General features: G+C 41.8%; 1 protein-coding gene across 4 annotated transcripts in view; it reads left to right on the top strand.

The window, feature by feature from the left end:
• The window catches only part of gls (glutaminase), a 77,343-nt gene that overhangs the window by 28,472 nt on the left and 24,075 nt on the right, over positions 1 to 24,796 (top strand). For all 4 annotated transcript variants that reach the window (XM_033023753.1, XM_033023756.1, XM_033023754.1 and 1 more), the window contains exons 8-14: positions 3,966 to 3,998; positions 4,118 to 4,176; positions 4,423 to 4,489; positions 6,420 to 6,470; positions 8,717 to 8,893; positions 12,943 to 13,074; positions 15,024 to 15,116. In XM_033023753.1, coding sequence (XP_032879644.1) covers positions 3,966 to 3,998; positions 4,118 to 4,176; positions 4,423 to 4,489; positions 6,420 to 6,470; positions 8,717 to 8,893; positions 12,943 to 13,074; positions 15,024 to 15,116 — 612 coding nt within the window. The remainder of the gene's footprint in view (positions 1 to 3,965; positions 3,999 to 4,117; positions 4,177 to 4,422; positions 4,490 to 6,419; positions 6,471 to 8,716; positions 8,894 to 12,942; positions 13,075 to 15,023; positions 15,117 to 24,796) is intronic.

Genomic DNA, 24,796 nt, shown 5'->3' with positions numbered 1-24,796 from the left:
CCACAACACCACCTATCTTAGTATCATCTGCATACTTACTAATCCAATTTACCACACCATCATCCAGATCATTGATGTACATGACAAACAATAGTGGACCCAACACAGATCCCTGAGGCACCCCACTAGTCACCGGCCTCCAACCTGACAAACAGCCATCCACCATTACTCTCTGGCATCTCCCATTCAGCCACTGTTGAATCCATCTTGCTACTCCACCATTAATACACAACAATTGAACCTTCTTAACCAACCGTCCATGAGGAACCTTGTCAAAGGCCTTACTAAAGTCCATATAGACAACATCCACTGCTTTACCCTCATCAATTTCCTTTGTAACCTCTTCAAAAAATTCAAGAAGATTAGTCAAACATGACCTTCCAGGCACAAATCTATGTTGACTGTTCCTAATCAGACCCTGTTTATCCAGATGCTTATATATATTATCTCTAAGTATCCTTTCCATTAATTTGCCCACCACTGACATCAAACTGACAGGTCTATAATTGCTAGGTTTACTCTTGGAACTCTTTTTAAACAATGGAACAACATGAGCAGTACGCCAATCCTTCGCCACTATTCCCGTTTCTAATGACATTTGAAATATTTCTGTCATAGCCACTGCTATTTCTACACTAACTTCCCTCAATGTCCTAGGGAATATGCTGTCAGGACCTGGAGACTTATCCACTTTTATATTTTTCAAAAGTGTCAGTACTTCCTCTTCTTTGAATCTCATAGTTTCCATAGCTACTCTACTTGTTTCCCTTACCTCACATAATTCAATATCCTTCTCCTTGGTGAATACCGAAGAAAAGAAATTGTTTAATATCTCCCCCATCTCTTTTGGCTCTGCAGATAGCTGTCCACTCTGACTCTCTAATGGACCAATTTCATCCCTCGTTATCCTTTTGCTATTAATATAGCTGTAGAAACCCTTTGGATTTACTTTCACCTTACTTGCCAAAGCAACCTCATATCTTTTAGCTTTTCTAATTTCTTTCTTAAGATTATTTTTACATTCTTTATACTCCTCAAGCACCTCATTTACTCCATGCTGCCTATAATTATTGCAGATCTCTCTCTTTTTCCAAACCAAGTGTCCAATTTCCCTTGAAAACCATGGCTCTTTCCAATTTTTACTATTTCCTTTCAACCGAACAGGGACATAAAGATTCTGTACTCTTAAAATTTCACCTTTAAATGTCCTCCATTTCTCTTCTACATCCTTCCCATAAAACAAAATGTCCCAATTCACTCCTTTTAAATCCTTTCGCATCTCCTCAAAGTTAGGCTTTCTCCAATCAAAAATCTCAACCCTAGGTCCAGTTCTGACCCTCTCCATAATTATATTGAAACTAATGGTATTGTGATCACTGGACCCAAAGTGTTCCCCAACGCATACCTCCGCCACCTGACCTGTCTCATTTCCTAACAGGAGGCCCAGCACTGCCCCTTCTCTAGTAGGTACCTCTATATATTGCTGTAAAAAACTATACTGCACACATTTTACAAACTCCAAACTATCCAGCCCATTTACAGAATGTGTTTCCCAGTGTATGTGTGGAAAATTGAAATCTCCCACAATCACTACCTTGTGCTTACTACTAATATCTGCTATCTCCTTACATATTTGCTCTTCCAATTCTCGCCCCCCTTTAGGCGGTCTATAATACACCCCTATAAGTGTTGCTACACTTCCCATTTCTCAGTTCCACCCAAATAGCCTCCCTCATTCATATCTCTCATTCCTGCTATACATTGCACTCCTCCTCTTCCTTACCCTCTTGTCCATTTCATATCTAGCCTTACTATCTCCACCTATCTGCCAATTATCCCTCCTCACTTGTATTCACCTATCACTTGCCAGTCTTTGCCCGACCCTGACTTCTCTTTCCTATTTTTTCCCCTCTACTCCTTCAGTCTGAAGAAAGGTCCAAACCCCAAACATTGCATGTTTCCCTCCAGAAATGCAGCCTGCCCCACTGAGTTCCTCCAGCACTTTATTTTTGGTCAAAATTCCTGCATGTACAATCTCATGTCTCCATTTGGAATATCCTGTGATCTTTATCCTAACCGCAATCATGTCTTTTTATTGAATTACTACTTGCAAAGCTTGTTCCTTCTCTCCCCGAGAAGAGCCACTTTTTAATTCACTATAACAGATTTCATTTCTACTAATTTACAAGTTTTAATGGAGGTTTAAAGAATGTTTTGAAAATCCAAGTAGAAAGTATCTGTTAGAATATCGTCAATCTACTTGAAAGGAATCTTGAAAGGCACGATTAGTGTCTCTGATAACATTCCTCCATCTTTCCACGACTCCCTGCCCACTGCTTTAAATACAATACAATACAATACAATTCAATTTATTGTCATTTGGACCCCTTGAGGTCCAAACGAAATGTCGTTTCTGCAGCCATACATTACAAAACAAAAAGACCCGAGACACAACACAGTTTACACAAACATCCATCACATCGTTGTGATGGAAGGCAAAAAAAACTTATCTCTCCACTGCACTCTCCCCCCCGATGTCAGAGTCAGAGTCAGTCAAAGCCCCCGGCTGGCGATGGCGATTGTCCCGCGGCCATTAAAGCCACGCCCAGTGATGCAAGGTCGCGCACCGGGTCTTGGTGTTAGAGCCCCCGGCGTGCGCTCGCAGAGTCCCGCGGCCATTCCAAGCCGCGCGGGGCGATGGTGTAAAGCCCCGCTCAGGTGCTCTTCAACCCCGCAACTCGGGCGGGAGAAGTCGCCGTTGCGGAAGCCCCGAAAAGCGGTCTCCCAGCAGGGACCCGTGGGCTCCCGGTGCCGCCGTCCGCCAAACCCGCAGTTGCAGCCTCCGAAACTCCGGGGGTCGGGTGGCAGCAGTGCTCAACCACAGCTCCACCCGCTCCGGACTCGGCCAGCCCCGTGACAGTGAGTAGTCGGCAGCTCCGCAGCTGGAACCCCAGGTCGTTCCTGTTGGAGGCCGCTCCACGTTGCAGCCCCAACGACAACGGAGACCCGACAAAGAAAAGGTCGGGTCTCCCGTGCAGGGGAAAGATTTTAAAGTTACCCCCTCCCCCCCACACCACCCCCACCCCCCCACACACATACCCCAACAAAAAAAATAACAAAAACTACATAAAAAACGAGACAAAAAATAATAAAACACAGACGGACTGCAGAGGCCGCTGCTGACGAGAGTCGCGCCGCCCACCGAAAATACAGGCAATAATTTTAGATTCACTGTGGTGTGTATTAATGCAGAAAAAAATTCAAGGTTCATTCTGCAATTAATTGAGGTTTGTAGGGAGCCAAAGCATGAGATTTGGGAAACTTCTGCACATGGCAAGTAATGTATACCACTTTAGAAATAGTGCCAGCTGAAAATGTGTGGTGCATGATTTACGAAAGGACAGAATTGGGTCGTGTATTGGTCAGAGGGAGATCTATTTTTCAGTTGATTTAAAAAAACATCTTTAAAGCAGTACTTTAGTTTTGACTAATTATATATTTTGTAATGTTAGCCAGATTAGGTATTCATTGGAATATGGAAGTCTGTTTGACCTTTTAAATTTGTTCTGCTAATCTGTTAAAATGCGTGTTTTGTCCTTCTCTGCAAATTGCAGAGTATGTGGGATAAATTCAAGCTAAATTAGAACATTTGGTTGGATTTCTGTGAAGATTCAATTTAGGATAATTTAAAATAAGAATAGCTAATTTGGTGATCTAATATTAAATAACAATGTTTTATTGCTAAATATAAAATTAATGCAAGTTCTGAAGTAAAATCACTTTATTTGTAGATTTTATCACAATGAGTCTATACGATAGATTTTAATGTTTTATGCTAAGCACTAACACAGTAAATCAATTCATTTAACTGTGTTACATTCCACTAACTTTATAAATTTATTGAAAGATAGTTACTGTGTATTTTTTATAATTCTATCTCTGATTAAACCATTTTCCTTCCACAGCATGGGCTCGGCAATGCTGAAAAATTTGATTATGTGAGTATTTTGCCCACTTTAATTTGTGCAAAAAGATTACATACATGGCCATACATTAAATTTATAGCAATAATTTCTAAAATAGGATGCTTGCAAACATTGATGTTTTTTTCCCGCAGGTTACACAATTCTTGAATCAAATGGCTGGAAATGAATATGTTGGCTTTAATAATGCAACGTAAGTGCATAATGTCTTGTTTTTTTCATTCTTCCTATCCACCCACTAAATGTAAGAATACAGTGCCCTCCATAATGTTTGGGACAAAGACCCATCATTTATTTATTTGCCTCTGTACTCTACAATTTGGATTTGTAACAGAAAAAATCATATGCGGTTAAAGTGCACATTGTCAGATTTTAATAAAGGCCATTTTTATACATTTTGGTTTCACCTTGAGCTTTTAGTCTTAATTTTACTTTTTAGGTTTCAGTCGGAAAGAGAAACGGGAGACAGAAATTTTGCCATAGGATACTACCTAAAGGAAAAGAAGGTATGTAGCTTTAATTTGAACAATTTTCTTGATTGATACATGCAAATAAAAAATTATTATTGAAAGTTGTCATGTTCACTTTTCAACTGATGGGTGCATTTTTGTTCAATTTTTTAAGTTTGCATTATTATCTTGTAGAGAGCGCTGTTGGTTTAGGAGATAGCCCCAAGTCAAACAAACCAATTTTGGCATAATTTCCTCGGGGATTAATAGCCAGGATTTTGCCATAAATGCCATGTGCCATTTCATGCCTTTTTTGATGATTTCACCAGGATAATGCCTTTTTCACGATCATGCCTAAATCAGCCTTTTTTTGCCGTTTTGCTAAAAGGTTGTGCTATTTTCTTTAGTTGTACCGCGATACAATGATTTTTTCTATGTTAACACATTAATATTAATGTTTATTATTAACGTGTTAACATAGTGTAACTTACAAGAATATTTCCACCACCTGGGCGAAACCGGGGGTGCCACCGTCGGTCGTTCATTCATTCATGCCGCTGCCCGCTGGTTCAGTCTTCTCCAAGATCTATTTACGAAAGAACTGCAGATGCTGGAAAAATCGAAAGTGGACAAAAAATGTTGGAGAAACTCAGCGGGTGAGGCAGCATCTCTGGAGAGAAGGAACATGTGAGGTTTCAGGTCGAGACCCTTCTTCAGACTGATGTGGATGGGGTGCGGGGAAAAAGAAAGGAAGAGATGGAGACAGTAGGACTAGAAGGAGAGCTGGGAAGGGGGTGAGTAGGAGGGAGAAGACAAGGACTATCTAAAATTAGAGAAGTCAATGTTGATACCGCTGGGGTGTAGACTATCCAAGCGAAATATCCAAGCTGTCTGCTCACTACATTTACTGCTGGCTTTAGTCGCAAATCTGAATTTTCGAGTGATCTGTGCAAGGCATTCATTGATGCTGGAATTCAACTGTGGAAATTGGAAAACAAATCACTCCGAGATTTTTTAGAGAAATACGCAGAGGAACATATACCAAGCAAGTCATCATTACGGAAACATTATGTTGACAGCAACTTCAGCATTGTATGCAGAAAGTTAGAGATGAAGTTGCATGCAAACAAATATGGATCTCAATAGACGAGGCAACCGATGCTGTGGGGAGATATGTTGCTAATGTGGTCATCGCTACACTGGAGGCAGATCAACCATCAAAGGAGTATTTGTTGACATCGGAATTATTGGAGAAGTCAAAGAGCTCAACTATTGCTCAGTTGTTTACATCTTCACTTGCTGTACTTTGACCACAAAGTAACAGACGGTATTCGTAAAATTCCTGGCGATGTAGGTAAAGACATACAAGGAAAACGTGAGAGTGATTTTAGCTAACAAAGATCTTGAAGAAATACAAAACTTATCTAAAGTTCTCAAAGGTAGTTGTAATGCACAAGATATCGACATGAATATAGAGTCTGTAGCTTGTTTTGGGTATGCACCAGTGACCTCAGCTGAGGTAGAAATAAGTTTTCCACAACTGAAGCATATTCTGTCTGACAGATGGCATAGTTTAACATCAGATAATTTGAAAAAAATGCTAGTAATTATGTGCAACCAGGCAACTTTGGAGAGAAGGCAGGTACGGGATACTGAGTTGGATGATCAGCCATGATCATATTGAATGGCGGTGCAGGCTCGAAGGGCCGAATGGCCTACTCCTGCACCTAATTTCTATGTTTCTATGTTTGGTCATTTAAAGTAGTATACTTTTATTATCATTTTTAACCATATTTTGGTGATGGAAATACATGCCCCTTTAATCCTTTTTTTGTGAATAAATGCCTTTACCGTGCCTTTTTTGTAATTATATTATGTCTTTTGGCCTGCATATTTCAGAGTTTTTTAGTGCCTAAACATCCTGGCTCTAGGGATTAATATTCCAATCATTGAAGATCCAAATGACTAATTTTTGTAAAATCTTTAGTGTTTTCCAGAAGGCAGTGATATGACTGGTGTACTGGATTTCTATTTTCAGGTGAGTAGTTTTACTAACAACAAACTATAAAACTATATCTGACAACATCTAGATCAATGATGTTTATTATTTCTGTTTTATACTTGAATTGGTGTGTGGTGCTAATCTATTATGTTGTAAAACATTTAATTTCTTGTTTTGCATCCGGCATTTAAAATACAGTGAATCCAAGATTAGCTACAATGTGACTGGATTTGTTGAACTAAGCCAATAAGTAAAACTCAAGGTCAAGATCCCCGATCTGGAGACACAAGAAACTGCAGAAGCTGGAAACTTCACCTCCCTCCCCCACCCTAACACCAGTTCACACATTTCTCCTACCACCCGTCACCTTGCTACTTTCCCCTGCTCTCTGCTCATCACCCATCCCCGCATCTCATATTTCACTTTTATCTCCTGTGCCTTCACCCTTATCCCTCCTCCAGCTTTACATTTTCACTCCTCTTCTTATTACCTTATCTGACACCCTTTTGTCTCCTTTCATCCCCTAGCCGTTGTTACTTACTCCACCCATCTGGCAATCACTCTTCCCTAACTGTATCCACCTATCACTTGCAAAGCTACTACCCACCCCAATCTATTTTTCCCTTTCTGCTCCACTCAGTCTGAAGAAGCATCTTCATGACACAAAATGTCGTCTGTCCATTCCCTCCACAGATGACCCACTCATTACCTTCAGCGCTTGTTTATTGCTCAAGATCCCTGATCTGCCTGACACCACTGGAAAATACAAATTTACCTATAGCTTGAGGGTAGGATTAGTCTTGGTTATGATTCTTAACTTTACTGTTACATGTTAATTGGTAGAATAGTGCAATAACAACTTACCAGTACAATCTTTGAAGGGAAGGAGGTTATGGACGTCCGTGAAGCCAAGGGGAACTTGAATATTTTGGGTCAAAGAACTGGGAAAATAGTTACAAGAGGTAGTTTTAACATTCACTGAAAGTGACCGGAGGTATGAATAGAACAAAAGGAATATCTATGACAATATGTGATCAGGATTGCCATGGGGAAAAAAATCACTTGATATCATGGTTTAATGTGTGCAATTGGACATGTGTTATGAATCATCAAAAGCATGGTGTGGGACTTGCTCAGCAAGTCAGGCTTTATTAAAGGAGAAAAGTTAAGCCAATATTTTTGATGGATCGCTCGTCGTTCTCAAACCAGCAGAAAAGTCAAGTTAACTGAAGTTAGAAAGTTCTGTGTAGAGTCTGGAAGGGCTGCAACATGTTCAGGACTTTGTACGTTTAGAATCCGTACAGATAGAGTAATTACATTACAGGACAACTGTGTCCAGTCTGCAGGGTCAATCCTCAGCTTGTTGCCTCACGTTCATGGTGGCCTCCTGCACTGTTACGGCGGAGCCCAATGCAGGCTTGAGGAGCGACATCTTGTCTTCCACCTGGGCACAATATTGAGTTTGTTTTGTATCTGAACAGGCTATTTCTCTGCAAGTTGTCTATCTGTGATTATTGGCTCAATTTTTCTCCAGTGCTATGTGACCTGCTGGCCATGTTCCACAACACAGCAATGCAACAGTAACACAAAGAAACATAATATCCCTTATTGCCTAGGGCTGGATGATTCATGCCCATTGCAAACCTGATATCACCGGATCACCGATGTTCCCTTTGTATATCCATCCATTTCACCAGCTACTCTGCAACTTAAAACTGCTTTTGCTCTTTCCTTATTTTAACTGTCTCTTTGATATAAAACATTAGCTGCTTCTCTTTCCACCAATGTTGGCTGACCTGAGTGCTTCCAGCATTGTTTTATTTCACATTTCCAGCATCCAATTCAAAAATATATATTTATTAGACTTGGCAGTGCTTTTTATTTCATTAGATCAAGTGGCCACTTTCGGTATTATAAATTTCTATGACTTGGACTCTGGTTCTGAAACAAGCTGGAAGTCTAAAATAAAAATCTAACGGTTTAATATTCCTAATTGAAGATTAGCACTAATGAATGGTCTTTATTAACTTGGGGACAAACAACTCTTAGAGCTCCAGTTACTAGGGCTTAGAACAACAGAACATTTTGCCCTGGGAGACAGTAAAATGTAAATACCTTTTTGTGTGTGTGTGTGTGTGTTACTAACTGAATGTTAAAATTAGGCACCATATTTTGTCTTAGTGTTTTATCTCCCTGATTCTCATCCGTCTGCCCACAAGCACACGTTTGGTCTGAAGATGTATTTAAAAATGGAGAAACTAACTACTATTTATTCTGTGTAGCTGTGTTCCATTGAAGTAACCTGTGAATCAGCCAGCGTAATGGCAGCAACACTGGCCAATGGTGGCATCTGTCCAATCACAGGAGAGAGAGTTCTGAGTCCAGAGGCTGTTAGGAATACATTGAGTCTGATGCATTCATGTGGCATGTATGACTTCTCAGGGCAGTTTGCCTTTCATGTAAGTATACATTTAATTTTCACTAGAATTAGCAAAGCGTTCAATTTAGAGCATCTTTCTTATATATAATTTTAATATGGATAGTCTTGTTGACCATGAAAGGAATAATAAATTGGTTGTTTGAGGCATGTGATGACATTTTGTTAGGCTAATTCTGAACATTCTGTACAGCTTTGTTTTTTAAAAGGCACTTTTACAAAAATCACCAGCTATTTTGCAATAGTTCTGACCAGGGGTATTTATGAATTTTGAAACTACTGTTCTGTTTTATTGAGAAGCATTCAAAAATGAAATCGGATTCATTAATTGTGTAGCTGCTACAGACTCTGAACATCAAATAGAGCAGATGACTATTTCAAACATTTCCTTATTGAAATGATTCATGGTGGGGAAAGAAACTAGTTGCTTCAAATCTGCACTGACTTTCATGTTGAAGAATTTTGTGAGCCCCTCCTTTGTGCTCTTTCCACATAACATGAAAATCATCCTATCTTAAAGGACAATTGAATGATCCTGTTTCTGGCACTATAGGCAGGTGACTCTAGATTGATATTACTTAGTGTCTGTATTTAAAAAAAATCCTTCTCTATTAATTATTTTGTACTGTTTCTTCCACCCACCTCACAAACCAAAAAAACAACTGTGTCCTTTCACCTTGAGGGTTGTAAGGCCATAGTCATACAGTGTGGAAACAGGCCCATCGGCCCAACATGTTCAATCTACACTAGTCCCACCTGCCTGTGTTTGGCCCATTTCTCTCTAAAGCTAACCCATTTGTGTACTTGTCTAAATGTTCCTTAAACGTTGCAATAGCACCCGCCTCAAATACCTCTGATGGTTCGTTCCATATACGCACCACCCTTTAAAAAAAAAAAGAAAAAATGTTGCCTCTTAGGTTCCTGTTAAATCTTGAAACTATGTCCTCTGATTCTCTATTTCCCCTACTCTGGGCAAGAAACTGTGCATTTACCTGATCTATTCCTCTCACGATTTTGTACACTTCTACAGGGGCTGATCTACTATGAAACTAATGAAGCTTAAGCTTCAGGACCCCTAATCCCAGAGCGGCCCCAGAAGCGACTTTAGTCCAGATATATTCTTCCGATTTAGATCGGAATTCCGATTTAAATCGCAATTCCGATGTTTTTGTCTTCCTAGAAATGAATCTGATTTTTCACCTCGACTAAACCCCTCGCCGCGACTAAACTTCACCCTACACTTAAACCTCAACTCGCTAAACCTCGCCTTGACTAAACCTCCCTCCTTGACAAATCGCCGCCTCTCTCCCGCTCCTGTAGAGAGGGGCTACGGTCGCCGCTGAGGGACGCGGGGCTTGGACTCGACATCCCTCCCCTCCCACCGGCTCTCTTGGCCAGTGCGCCTGCGCCGCTCTCCGCACTCGACCCCGCCCTCCTGGATGGAGCCATTCCGCTTACGTGAAGCGCTGCCTGGGGGGGAGGAGGGGGGGCTATAACTAGCGGGAGAGAGGCGGCGATTAGTCGAGGTGAGGTTTAATTGTGAGGTGAGGTTTAATTGTGAGGTGGGAGGTTTAGTTGTGAGGTGGAGTTTATTTGTGAGGTGGGAGGTTTAGTTAAGTTGAGGTGGGAAGATGTGAGGTGAGGTTTATTTGAGGGGCGAGGGTTAGTGAGGTACGGTTTAGTCGAGGCGAGGTTTAGGTGTGAAGAGAAGTTTGGTAGTGAGGTATCGTCGAGGCGAGAGGTTTAGTGAGGCGAGGGGATTAGTCGAGGTGTGTACGTAAGGGGAAGTGAGCGTAGGTGAGGTGAGGAGAAGTGGGTGTCTGAGGTCAGGAAGGGAGACCGAGGTGCTGCTGAAGGAGACGAGACCACTGCCTTCTGTGGCAGAGAATTTCACAAATTCACAACTCTGGGTGACCCAAGTTTTTTTTTCATCTCAGTGCTAGGCAAAGAGACATTTCAGGTAACATTTTTTGTAAAGATTTTTTTAGCTGTATGATATTTATTGAAACATAAGATTATTAAGGGTTTGGACATGCTAGAGGCAGGAAACATGTTTCCAATGCTGGGAGAGTTCAGAACCAGGGGCCACAGTTTAAGAATAAGGGGTAGGCCATTTAGAATGGAGATGAGGAAATACTTTTTCACCCAGAGAGTTGTGAATCTGTGGAATTCTCCGCCTCAGAAGGCAGTGGAGGCCAATTCTCTGGAGGCTTTCAAGTGAGAGATAGATGGAGCTCTTAAAGATAGCAGAATCAAGGGATATGGGGCAGGAATGGGGTACTGATTGTGGATGATCAGCCATGATCACAATGAATGGCGGTGCTGGCTCGAAGGGCCGAATGGCCTACTCCTGCACCTATTGTCTAATTTGTCTATTTCATGAAATATCTTTTGGGGTTATTTTACTGCTTATGTGTTAGAAAAATTCTAAGCTTCTGTTATATAAACTACCAGCAGAAAGCATGAGAATCACTTTCAATTTATTGAAAATGCAGGAGCTTCAAGGGGCGTTGCCCCCTCAACCTCCACCGGGGGCCTAGCCAGCCTCCTGGACCCCCGGCCAATACTTCCTACTTTTTTTCTGGAGGTGAATATCATGCTTAGTCCACATTGCTTTTTCTAAAAATAATAATATTAATAATATAGTGTAATTCAATACAAAATAATAGTTAAAATAAAAATTAAAAGGTTATTAAAGTATCATGTAGCCTAGCTGTAAACAAAAGAAAAGTTCAAATTCAGGATGTTTCATTCTAAATATTTAATATAAAAGAATTATAAATAATTTAAAACACTATTAACATTTATGACGGAAATTAAAATTTGTGGTGATCTGTCGTGGAACAACCTCATTGAAGAAGATAACAGTGGTTACCCAGACCTCGCTGCTGGTTGGGAAGGGGCCCCCATAAGAGTTCAAGCTTCAGGGCCCCAACAATGTAGGTCTGCCACTGCACTTCTATAAGATCACTCCTTATCCTCCTGCTCTCCAACGAATAGAGTCCTAGCCTGCTCCATTTCTCCCTAGAGCTCAGGCCCTTGTCCTGGCAACATCCTCGTAAATCTTCTCGGCACCCTTTTCCAACTTAACATCTTGCCTATAACATGGTGCCCAAAACTGTACACAACAGTCTTAAATGTGGCCTCACCAACATCTTATATAAATTATATCATGTTAAAAGACGGAGTCTTTACTGCCTTTTGCTTTCCTGCCTTCTCCCCATATCCCTTGACTCTGCTATAAATTATACAATATCACACCATCTAAACTAGCTAGCACTGACTTGGAGCAACCTGTTACTTTCCACACACCTTTCAAATCTCCTCTCAATCTTTGCTGTAAAGGGGTTGCCCAGGTTTTCCATTTTAACCTTGTAGCTGAAATCCTTCATTCTGGGGCCATTTGACTAAATTACTTCTGGACTGTATATGATGTTTGCATGCTTTCTAAAGTGTGCTGACCAGAAATGGGCGCAATAAACTACCGACTGGAATCCTTGTTTTTGGATGCTCATTACATTGGATTCATTACTAATTCATTACTAGTATGCATTACTAAATACTTTTAAAATTCCATTTCATTAAAAAATCTTTGCACATGGACCCTCGCAGGTGTCTCTGTTTCTGCAGAGCCTCTGGAAATGCGCAATGTAGTTTATGTAGTGTCCACTTATTTTTTATCAATTCACACTTTTCAACATTAATGTTTTTTTATTTTGTCCATTCAATATAATTGGAGATTCAATACCCTAATGCTCGCCACGCTTCTGAACTTTTTCCTCCACAAACTTTGAGTTTTAATGTTGCCCGCAAAGCTAAAGATTGGATACTGATGAATTTCGATTAAGTCAATTAACATTGCAGTGGCCAAATTAGGTGCAGGACAGTCTTCATTTGTTACAACTTAGTTCTGTATTGCTCAGCACATTGCTCATTTACTACTATAATATGCCATGTAATATGTTCCTGAGTCTTTTGGTGGTTCTTTTGTGAAAATTCGCCTTTTCAAGTGGAAACCTTCCTTTTTAGTGCCAATGAAGTATTTTTAAAAATGTTTTTTGGTTTTAACAGGTGGGTCTTCCAGCAAAATCTGGAGTTTCAGGAGGTATTTTGCTGGTAGTGCCAAATGTGATGGGCATTATGTGTTGGTCTCCACCTTTGGACAAACTTGGCAACAGTGTGAGGGGTATTCAGTTTTGTCAGGTAAGTGCAAGGCCAAATGTTGAATGAATGACATAGAATCATAGAAAATAGGTGCAGGAGTAGGCCATTCGGCCCTTCGAGCCATCACCGCCATTCAATATGATCGTGGCTGATCATCCAAAATCAGTACCCCGTTCCTGCTTTTTCCCCATATCCCTTGATTCTGTTAGCCCGATGAGATAAATCTAACTCTTGAAAACATCCAGTGAATTGGCATCCACTGCTTTCTCTGGCAGAAAATTCCACAGATTCACAACTATCTGGGTGAAGACCTTTTTCCTCTTATCAGTCCTAAATGGCCTACCCCTCATTGTTAAACTGTGACCCTTGGTTCTGGACTTCCCCAACATCGGGAAAACTTTTTGTGCATCTAGCCTGTCTAATCCCTTAAGAATTTTATATGTTTCTATAAGAATCCCTCTCATCCTTCTAAATACAAGCCCAGCCAACCCATTCTTTCATCATATGTCAATCCCGCCTTCCTGGTAATTGATCAGGTGAACCTATGCTGCGCTCTCTCAATAGCAATAATGTCCTTCCTCAAAAAAATTAGGAGACCAAAACTGCACACAATACTCCAGGTACGGTCTCACCAGAGCCCTGTGCAACTGCAGTAGAACCTCCTTGATCCTAAACTTAAATCCTCTCGCAATGAAGGCCAACATGCCATTAGCTTTCTTCACTGCATGCTTATTTTCAGTGACTGATGTACAAGGACACATGGGTCTCGATGCACCTCCTCTTTTCCTAATTTGACACCATTCAGAAAATCTGCCTTCCTGTTCTTGCCACCAAAGTAGGTAACATCACATTTATCCACATTATACTGCATCTGCCCACTCACCCAACCTATCCAAGTCACCCTGCAGGCTCAAGCATCCTCCTCGCAGCTCACACTGCCACCCAGCTTTGTGTCATCCACGAACTTGGAGATGTTACATTTAATTCCCCCGTCTAAATCATTAATATATATCGTAAATTCTAAATTCAAAATAATTTTGTTGGGAGTATTATAACATGAGTTAGCCCTCTGGCCCCTAGTGTTCAATAAAATCTGGACTCATTTTTTCTTACATTGTTTACTTGTACGGACTTTTTTTCCTGTCCGTCCAAAAATTTATATGATTCTATAATCCTTTTGGGGAGAGAGCTCCAAAGCTTGCTCGCTTGCAGGGGTAGATCTTTTCCTCAATCCAAATGCCCCAATCGTTGTTCAGAGATTTTGACTCCAGCCAATATGTCAATCCCAGTAAGAATTGGTCCTGTTAGATTGCCTCTGAATACAGTGAGACCAGGCCCAACATATTATGCTTATGTCATAAGTGATCTAAGGGATCAGGGAGTATACACATTTTTGCAAGCAGGCATAAACAAACAATACAATGAATTGCATTGAGATACTATTTATGGGATATTCACTAAGAAAGGTTCCAGCTCAGTACTCAACTCTCCATTTTTTTTTTTTTTTGCATCTAGCGGAACCTTAATTTGCTCAGTTCTTTCTGTTGTCAAAATTGCTAAATGTCTGGGGGGTGGAGAAGATCCTTAAATCCCCAGATGACTTTGGTGCTCTATCTGATCAACCTTTACTCCTGCTCCCTGCTTAGATGCAGAGCATTCTGAGTGATCTTTTTTTCTGTCTTTTCATGCTTCAGATGCTCTTGACCTTGATGGGGATGTGCTGGGAGGTTATTGATATAACCAGTGTGTGAAAGGAGGGCAATGATGGCAGTGCTAAAGGCTTTTAAAGTGTACAATTTTGCATTTCCGGTGTATGTTCTCAACTACCAAACTAAAAAAATAAGTTATGGTTTCTGCACCAGAATATGTATATCATGCATGTATAGCATTAAATCATTCTGCAATATAAGCAGTTTGTGAATTTATAATGTAGTTAATTTAAACATATTTGGAATAGTCAATTAAATCCAGATTTTCTCAATTTTTAGGATCTTGTCTCGTTATTTAACTTCCATAATTATGACAATTTGCGGCACTTTTCAAAAAAACATGATCCACGGAGGGAAGGTGGTGAAGTAAGGGTAAGTTTAACCTTTGTTCTAAAAGATGAAACGTAAACATTGTTACAAAAATTACCATTGGCATCCACCAATCTTCTGCATTTTGCTCGGGATGAGTCACCCTATATATAGTATCCAAAAAGTGTCCGTTCTATAGAAATTTCACTTTGAAATGGGGCGGTACGGTGGCGCAGCAGGTTGAGTTGCTGCCTTGCAGCGCGAGAGGCGCGGGTTCGATCCCAACCACAGATGCTGTCTGTATGGAGTTTGTACGTTCTTCCTGTGACTGCGTGGGTTTTCTCCGAGATCTTCAAATTCCTCCCACACTCCAAAGAAGCACAGGTTTGTAGGTTAATTGGCTTGGGTTTGTATACTCGGTATAAGTGTAAATTGTCCCTAGTGTTAGGATAGTTTTAATGTGCAGGGATCGCAGGTCGGTGCGGGCTCGGTGGGCAGGAAGGCCTGTTTCCGAAACTAAACTAAATAATAATTGCAGTGGGTTTTTATTTATAACAGCAGGACTGAATTTAACCAAAGTCTTGCAATTGGCAAGTTTCACATGGTATTGAAGTATACAAGTCGGTTTTTGTTTTTGCCTCTTCAGGTACGATAGTTTGCTTGATCATTAATAACATACTTTTGTACAAATATAATTTCCTGGAAAGAAACAGTTCAGAAATTATAAATATTTTTAGTTCATCCAGAAATTCTGCTAAGATGTATTCCTTTTCCTTCCAGCAACTGGTTCTACCTAATTTCAATGTATTCAAAATTAGTCACCTTGTAGTTTCTAGTTGCCTTTCTTAAAAAAAAATCTTGTATCTGTAAATGAAGTTGCAGAGCAGGGGTATATGGATTGATTTAAAAAAATGGGAGGGCAAGTCCATGAAGCAGTTTATAAAACACATCTGCATGGTGCAAAAATAGACAACTGCATCCAGGTTTATGGAATAAATGCAAGTCTAAATTGGAAAATTTATTTTGGTTTTTTGGGCACTAGTTTACCAAGGATATTTTGGAGAGATGACTTGTCTTTCTGAGGAAGTAAAGACATTGGTGTGCTTTCTTGTATATAGCATCAATGTGGTTGGTGGACCTGGACTAACTGGTTATATTTGCACAGGAGCTTGAAGCTCTTGACCATCTCCACTTCAGCACCATTGATAGAAACTAGGATGCGTACTTATCCCCTTCCTGAAGTCGATCAGCTCCTTTGTTTTGCTGACATTGAGGGAAAGGTCTCGACACCATGTTAGTAAGCGCTCGTATCTCTTTCCTGTACTTCATCTTATTGTTGTTGGAGATCCGGCCCATAATGTTATTATCTTCAAACATGTGATGGAGTTAGAGCAGCTTATTGACCATACAGTCAAGTGTATTGGGGGAATATAAGTTTTGTTGAAAATTATCAGTGTCCAAAAGTACAGTTTGTATTGACACAGTTTGTTGATGACACAGATGTGAAAAAGCACTACCTTGTTTATTTTCTGATTCAATAATCTGCATCCATTAGGCTTGTATGCACAGCTGGGTTTTTTTTCTCCATTTTTGTCATTGTATCAATATGAAAAGATGCATCCAGAGGTTGGAGGTAAAAAGCATGGAAAATTAACTTTTGCTCTGAATTGAGTAGTTCCTAGCCTGTAAAAGTAATGAAAAATTGTTTCATACCTAGGAGTGAAACCTTTAACTGTAGAATGATCTATACTTCTGGTATCCAAACTGTTGTGCAGTTTTCATTGAAATGTTTTAAAGAGATTTTCCGTCAGTTTTGCCCAGCTGCATCTCATTGCTGTTATTTTAGATGTTTTTTGCATCTGACTAGAAAGACTGAAATATAAATGTGCTCTATACAGTGGGATTCCAAACGCATTCACCAGTCATTAACTTGCAGCTATGCATCATTGGCACAGAAAGGGTGGTAGGTGTATGGAACAAGCTGCCAGAGGAGGTAGTTGAGGCTGGGACTATCCCATTGTTTAATAAACAGTTAGACAGGTACATGGATAGGACTAGTTTGGGGGGATATGGACCAAACACAGGCAAGTGGGACTAGTGTAGCTGGGACATTGTTGGCCGGTGTGGGCAAGTTGGGCAGAATGGCTTGTTTCCACACTGTATCACTCTATGACTCTAACCCGATTATACAGTGCCCTTCGTAATGTTTGGGACAAAGACACATTTATTTATTTGGCTCTGTACTCCACAATTTGAGATTTGTAATAGAAAAAAAAATCACGTGGTTAAAGTGCACATAGTCAGATTTTAATAAAGGCCATTTTTATACATTTTGGTTTCACCATGGAGAAATTACAAACATTATGGTGCCCCATTTCAGGGCACCATAATGTTTGGGGCACAGCAATGTCATGTAAATGAAAGCAGTCGTGTTTAATATTTTTTTGCATATCCTTTCCATGCAATGACTGCTTGAAGTCTGCGATTCATGGACATCACCAGTTGCTGGGTGTCTTCCCTGGTGATGCTCTGCCAGGCCTGTATTGCAGCCATCTCTAGCTTATGCTTGTTTTGGGGGCTAGTTCCCTTCGGTTTTCCCTTCAGCATATAAAAGGCATGCTCAATTGGGTTCAGGTCGGGTGATTGACTTGGCCACTCAAGAATTTATCATTTTTTAGCTTTGAAAAACTCCTTTGTTGCTTTAGCAGTATGTTTGGGATCATTGTTTTTGCATTGTCAATGAACTGCTGGCCAATGAGTTTTGAGGCATTTGTTTGAACTTGAGCGGATAGGATGTGTCTATACACTTCAGAATTCATTGTGCTACTACCATCAGTTGTATCATCAACTGTTAGCCTCTTGATTCCTATGTAGCCTCTGTATTTCTGTTCATGAAGTCTTCTGCGGACAGTGGTCATTGACAAATCCACACCTGACTCCTGAAGAGCGTTTTTGATCTGTCAGACAGGTTTTTGGTGATTTTTCTTTATCACAGAGAGAATTCTTCTGTCATCAACCGTGGAGGTCTTCCTTGACCTGACGGTCCTTTTGCCATTAGTATGCTCTTCTTAATAATGTTCCAAACAGTTGGATTTGGTACGCCTAAGGTTTGGCTGATGTCTCTAACAGTTTTACTCTTGTTTCTCAGTCTCATAATGGCTTCTTTGACTTTCATTGGCACAACTTTGGTCCTCATGTTGAGAAACAGCAATAAAAGTTTCCAAAGGTGATGGAAAGACTGGAGGAAAGACTAGGTGCTGAGAGCTCTCTTATACCTGCATTAAGGAGGCAATTAAACACCTGAGCAATTACAAATGCATGTGAAGCCATGTGTTCCAAACATTATGGTGCCCTTAAATCGGTGGGACTATGTATTTTCAAAACTCTTTAGAATCTGGAGTACTTCCTGAGGATTGGAGGGTAGCTAATGTAACCCCACTTTTTAAAAAGGGAGGGAGATAGAAAACGGGGAATTACAGACCAGTTAGTCTAGCATCGGTAGTGGGGAAACTGCTAGAGTCAGTTATTAAAGATGGGATAGCAGCACATTTGGAAAGTGGTGAAATCATTGGACAAAGTCAGCATGGATTTATGAAAGGTAAATCATGTCTGACGAATCTTATAGAATTTTTCCAGGATGTAACTAGTAGAGTGGATAAGGGCGAACCAGTGGATGTGTTATATCTGGACTTTTAGAAGGCTTTCGACAAGGTCCCACATAAGAGATTAGTATACAAACTTAAAGCACACGGTATTGGGGGTTCAGTATTGATGTGGATAGAGAACTGGCTGGCAGACAGGAAGCAAAGAGTAGGAGTAAACAAGGCCTTTTCAGAATGGCAGGCAGTGACTAGTAGGGTACCGCAAGGCTCAGTTCTGGGACCCCAGCTATTTACAATATATATTAATGATTTGGACGAGGGAATTGAATGCAACATCTCCAAGTTTGCGGATGACACGAAGCTGGGGAGCAGTGTTAGCTGTGAGGAGGATGCTAGGAGGCTGCAAGTTGACTTGGATAGGCTGGGTGAGTGGGCAAATGCATGGCAGATGCAGTATAATGTGGATAAATGTGAGGTTATCCACTTTGGTGGCAAAAACAGGAAAGTAGACTATTATCTGAATGGTGGCCGATTGGGAAAAGGGGAGATGCAACGAGATCTGGGTGTCATGGTACACCAGTCATTGAAAGTAGGCATGCAGGTGCAGCAGGCAGTGAAGAAAGCGAATGATATGTTAGCATTTATAGCAAAAGGATTTGAGTATAGGAGCAGGGAGGTTCTACTGCAGTTGTACAGGGTCTTGGTGAGACCACACCCGGAGTATTGCGTACAGTTTTGGTCTCCTAATCTGAGGAAGGACATTCTTGCCATAGAGGGAGTACAGAGAAGGCTCACCAGACTGATTCCTGGGATGTCAGGACTTTCATATGAAGAAAGACTGGATAGACTCGGCTTGTACTCGCTAGAATTTAGAAGATTGAGGGGGGATCTTATAGAAACGTACAAAATTCTTAAGGGGTTGGACAGGCTAGATGCAGGAAGATTGTTCCCGATGTTGGGGAAGTCCAGAACAAGGGGTCACAGTTTAAGGATAAAGGGGAAATCTTTTAGGACTGAGATGAGAAAAACATTTTTCACACAGTGGTGAATCTCTGGAATTCTCTGCCACAGAATGTAGTTGAGACCAGTTCATTGGCTATGTTTAAGAGGGAGTTAGATGTGGCCCTTGTGGCTAAAGGGATCAGGGGGTATGGAGAGAAGGCAGGTACAGAATCCTGAATTGGATGATCAGCCATGATCATATTGAATGGCGGTGCAGGCTCGAAGGGCCGAATGGCCTACTTCTGCACCTAGTTTCTATGTATAAACACAGCTGCAATTTCTACATGGTGAAACCAAAATGTATAAAAATGGCCTTTATTAAAATCTGACAATGTGCTCTTTAACTACATGTGATTTGTTTTTGTATTACAAATCTCAAATTGTGGAGTACAGAGGCAAATAAATAAAAAATGGGTCTTTGTCCCAAACATTGTGGACGGCAATGAAACTAAAATCGGGTAACATTTTCACATGGCAGAGGAATATCAGGGAAAGAACACACGATTTATTGATTTACGCATCTTTAATGTCTGTTTGTTACTTTCTACTGAGAATATTTTGCAGAGTGTAGCTTTCATTATGTTAGAAAATAGTTATTTTGTGTCTTGGTATCTGTTTGCCTTGGAGTCTTACATTTCCTCTAACCTGCTAACCTCCTTCTGTACTTTGGTTTATTTCAAAATTGTTATTTGCTAGGTTGAAAAGGAGATCAATTTTTCTAGCATTATACAGTTGGTACCTGAATGAAATCTACAGATAATTCAGTTTATCTTTGAAAGAAGCTCCTTTTTAAAGGCCAAATGTAAATGTAAGGGGAGACAAAATGGGTAGCAGTTTGGAGTGTTCACAGGTACCTTTGTGCTTTTCTGAACATGGTGCTGAACAATAGGAATGGAAGATTTTGGGACAGATAGTGTCAGTCACTAGGCAGCAGTTTCGTGGAGAACCACCAAGTTAACATGATCTCATGAAAGGAAAATTGTGTTAGACAAATATCTTATTCTTTTTGATAACACAATAAGCAGAGTGGATGGACATGGTCACATATGTGGTGTATTTGGACATCCAAAAGACATTTGACATAGTGCCACATAAGAGGCTGGTGCACGTTAAAAGCTTAATATTGGAGGAAGTGTGTTATCATGGATTGAAAACTGGTTATTACACTAAAGAGTTGGAATAAATGGGTCTTTTTCGGGGAAGGATGTCATTAATAGAATACCCAAAGCAATAGTTATTGTCCCTGAAATGTGTACATGTATTATGTCCTGGAGCAAAGGGCAGATTGTAAGGCAGTAAATGTGCTGTTGGCACAAACAATAATGGAGTGGAATATTGCTGGTGATTCTCCAACTGAATACAGATTGTGTGAACATAATGCCTGCTTTCTTTGCAAAGTTTAGAAATGTGGACGTTTTCTTACAATTACATGAGGTGCTGATGCAACCTGGTTTTGCCCTCTTTATCTAAGAATAGATAGTGACATTGGAGGAGGTCCAAAGGAGATTGCTCAAACTAATCCCTGGAATGAGGATTATCTTGTTACGAGAGGATAAATAGGTTTTGTCTGTTTTTGGAGAGTGGAATACTGAGGAACGATCTTATTGAAATGTAAGATCCTAAAGGGAATGTCAGGATGTCGAGATGTTTTCAGTTGTGGAAGAGTCTCTAGCAAGGGGGCATATCTCAGGGGCCACGGAGCGTTTTTGAAATTGGGAGGGGGTGCTGAGCGATCACTGATCACTGGCCTTGGGGGTACCCGGCAAGGGAGGGTGTGGTAGTGACGTTTTGAAATTTGATGTATTAAAATCATGTTTAGTGCATTGTAGAAGCATGATTTCAAGGTTTTTTGTTTGAAGTATTTTTAAGATAATGTCGGGCCTACATGAGAAATAGGAGCAGGTGATTATTATTTTTGTTATTGCTCGACCTCCAAAAACTGGGGGATAATAATACAGGTGCACAACCTTTTATCCAGAGTTCCGGAAACCGAAAAGCTCCGAAAACCGGACATTTTTTCCAGGATGTCGTCTGCACACCAAAGCTCGCGTTTGGCGCCAAACTTGACCCGAAACGACCCACGGTCAACCCAGGTCTGTACTACTGTAGCGGCTGCCTCCTCCCCGGAGACCGGGGAGACACTTAACCATCTGTAAATCATTGCTTAAATGTTAGTCAGTTAGTTTGGAGGGCTTTTATGTGAAGGGGGGGGGGGGTGAAGGGGGAAACTTTAATTCTTAGTCCCCTACCTGGTCGGAGAGGCGGGGAGCGGGCAATGCCTTACCGGGTCGCCGTGCAGTAAGCTGCGGAGCGCTGTGGCCGCCGACTCCCAACATCGCGGAGCTGGGGCTGCGGGCGTCCGGTCGCGGGCGGCGCCGGTTGGAGCTCCGACCCCGGCAACTCTACCCCTGGCTGCGCGGCGCTCCAAATCCAGCGCGGCCCGCGGCCGGACACCCGCAGCCCCAGCTCCGCGATGTGTGTCGGCGGCCACAGCGCTCCGGAGCTTACCGCACGGCGACCCAGTAAGGCATTGCCCGCTCCCAGCTGGTATCCCAGCGCTGCGACGCCGCCGACTCCCAACATCGCGGAGCTGGGGCTGCGGGCGTCCGGCCGCGGGCCGCGCAGGATTTGGAGCGCCGCGCAGCCAGGGGTAGAGTTGCCGGGGTCGGAGCTCCAACCGGCGCCGCCCGCGGCCGGACGCCCGCAGCCCCCAGCTCCGCGATGTTGGGAGTCGGCGGCCACGGCGCTCCGGTGCTTACTGCACGGCGACCCGGTAAGGCATTGCCCGCTCCCCGCCATTCCGACCAGGTACGGGACTAAGCATTAAAGTTTCCCCCTTCACCCCCACCACATAAAATCACTCCAAACTAACTGACTAACATTTAAGCAATGATTTACAGTGATTCCCCGGTCTCCGGGGAGGAAGCAGCCGCTCCAGACTTTTCAAGCCGCCCGCGCTATCTACCTAATCTACGCTAAAAAGCTTCCATTCGGAAATCCGAAAAATTCCGAAATCCGAGAAGTGTCTGGTCCCAAGGCTTTCGGATAAAAGGTTGTGCACCTGTACAGGCCATCCCCCACCTCACAAAGTGGGGGGATATATCCCCCATCCCCCCCCACCCTGAATCACCACCAGTGCTTTCCACGGTACAGAAAATTTGACAAAAAAAACTTTTGTTATTTCAAGTGCTTTTTTAAAATTTATTTGTAGTTGGAAAAAGGGACAAGAAATAATCACTTAATTCCTGATTTTGCAAAGTCATACAGATTATGTTTTGCTCGGGGGGGAAAATCGGAGTATTTTGAAAATATACGTTCTCCTTTTGACGTATATTTCATTTTGATTTGAATTTAGAATAATCATCAATAACATTAATGAAGGGGGTATATGTTTGTGGAAATTTTACTTTTTTTTTAAAGTAAGGCTTCCGAGAGAAATCTAAAATGCATTAGAAATGTACATTTCAATGCACTGAGCCTCTTGCCCAGAGTAGGTGAATCGAGGACCAGAGGACAGATGTAAGGTGAAGGGGAAAAGATTTTATAGGAATCTGAGGGGTAACTTTTTCCGGGTTATGGTGGGTATATGGAACAAGTGGTGGTGTATGGAACAAGTTGCCAGAGAAAGGTAGTTGAGGCAGGGACTATCCCAACATTTAAGAAACAGACTGATACGTGGATAGGACAGGTTAGGAGAGATGGACCAAAAGCAGGTCGTGTAGCTGGGACATGTTGGCGGGTGTGGGCAAGTTGGGCCGAAGGTCCTGTTTTCACACTGTATCACCCTATGACTACATTATACCTCCACCATGCATGAATGGTTCAAAATCAAGTGGTCGAGTTTTATTGCCATATACTGTAGGTGCAGGAATAGGCCATTCGGCCCTTCGAGCTTGCACTGCCATGCAATATGATAATGGTTGTTCATCATACCCCTTTCCCATTCAGTACCCCCTTCCTGTTTTTTCCCCATATCCCTTGATTTTGCTAGCCCCAAGACTAAATGTAACTCCCTCTTGAAAACATCCAGTGAATTGGCCTCCACTGCTTTCTGTGGCAGAGAACTCCACAGATTCACAACTCTCTGGGTAAGAAGGTTTGTCCTCATCTCACTCCTAAATTGCTTACCCCTTATTCTTAAACTGTGACCCCTGGTTCTGGACTCCCCTAACATCGGGAACAATTTTCCTGCAGTTACATTAAGTGAAAATCTAGCAGGCAAGCAGGATGCTTTCTCCAACCACCCCCATTTGAAGGCCACTATCTTCCACGGCTTCTAAGCAGTGCTTGGTACCTACCTCCAGCAGCCACTTGTTGTCCTCCAGGATGCACCGAGCCGCAGCCTGGTCCATGCTGGTCACTAGGGCGAATCACGGCAGCAGCGCAGCGCTTCCGACGGCCCGGGACTCTTGCACTGAGGCTGCTCCATGGCTGGAGCTACAGCGAGCGACTCGCCAGCCCCGCAAACACTCGCCAGCCCCTGCTCCCCGTCCGCATCTGCCGCTGCTTCTGCTTCCATCCCTCCCTCCATCCCGGTTCTCCAACACCCACGACCAGGTTGCTCAGAGCACAGCAGCGCCTCGTCTTCATTCTTATGCCGTTGTAAAGTTGGTCAGCGCGATCATTTCATTGCTTACACATTGCAATACACCAGGCTGGTGGTTGGATGCTAACACTCCTAACTTCCATTGCTGCCAGTGAACTTGGCACCAAGTTCAGCGCATGCATGTCCTGTGTCAAGTTGCGAGGTAGACTTTGCATCCAACCCTTTGGCTTTACACCTGCTTTATGTAGCTTCAAAATATTTACACCATTTGTTTGAAAAGGTAAGTAGAGGTATGTTATTTATTTTCCTTAAAACTTGTGACTTTAATTCCTGTTTAAAGTTGTTAGTACGCAAATCAATTAATATTTAAATTGTGTAAATCCTTTCAAACTATTTTAAAATTACACTAATCAGAACTTTAAGACCGATGATCGTTAAACTCATAAAGGGCAGTTACCTGAAGATTTGTCTGAGGCAGTTACATTATGCATGATCACCACAGCAGTGAAGTCAGGAGCTTGAGTGAACTTGCAGGGCAGCAGCCGGGGAACTGTGCAGCTGATGGGTGGGATATAGACATTATGGGGGGCATA

This window comes from Amblyraja radiata, chromosome 7, assembly GCF_010909765.2.
Source record: "Amblyraja radiata isolate CabotCenter1 chromosome 7, sAmbRad1.1.pri, whole genome shotgun sequence".
Taxonomy (NCBI): Eukaryota; Metazoa; Chordata; class Chondrichthyes; order Rajiformes; family Rajidae; genus Amblyraja; species Amblyraja radiata.
This window is presented reverse-complemented; position numbering and strand designations above follow the sequence as displayed.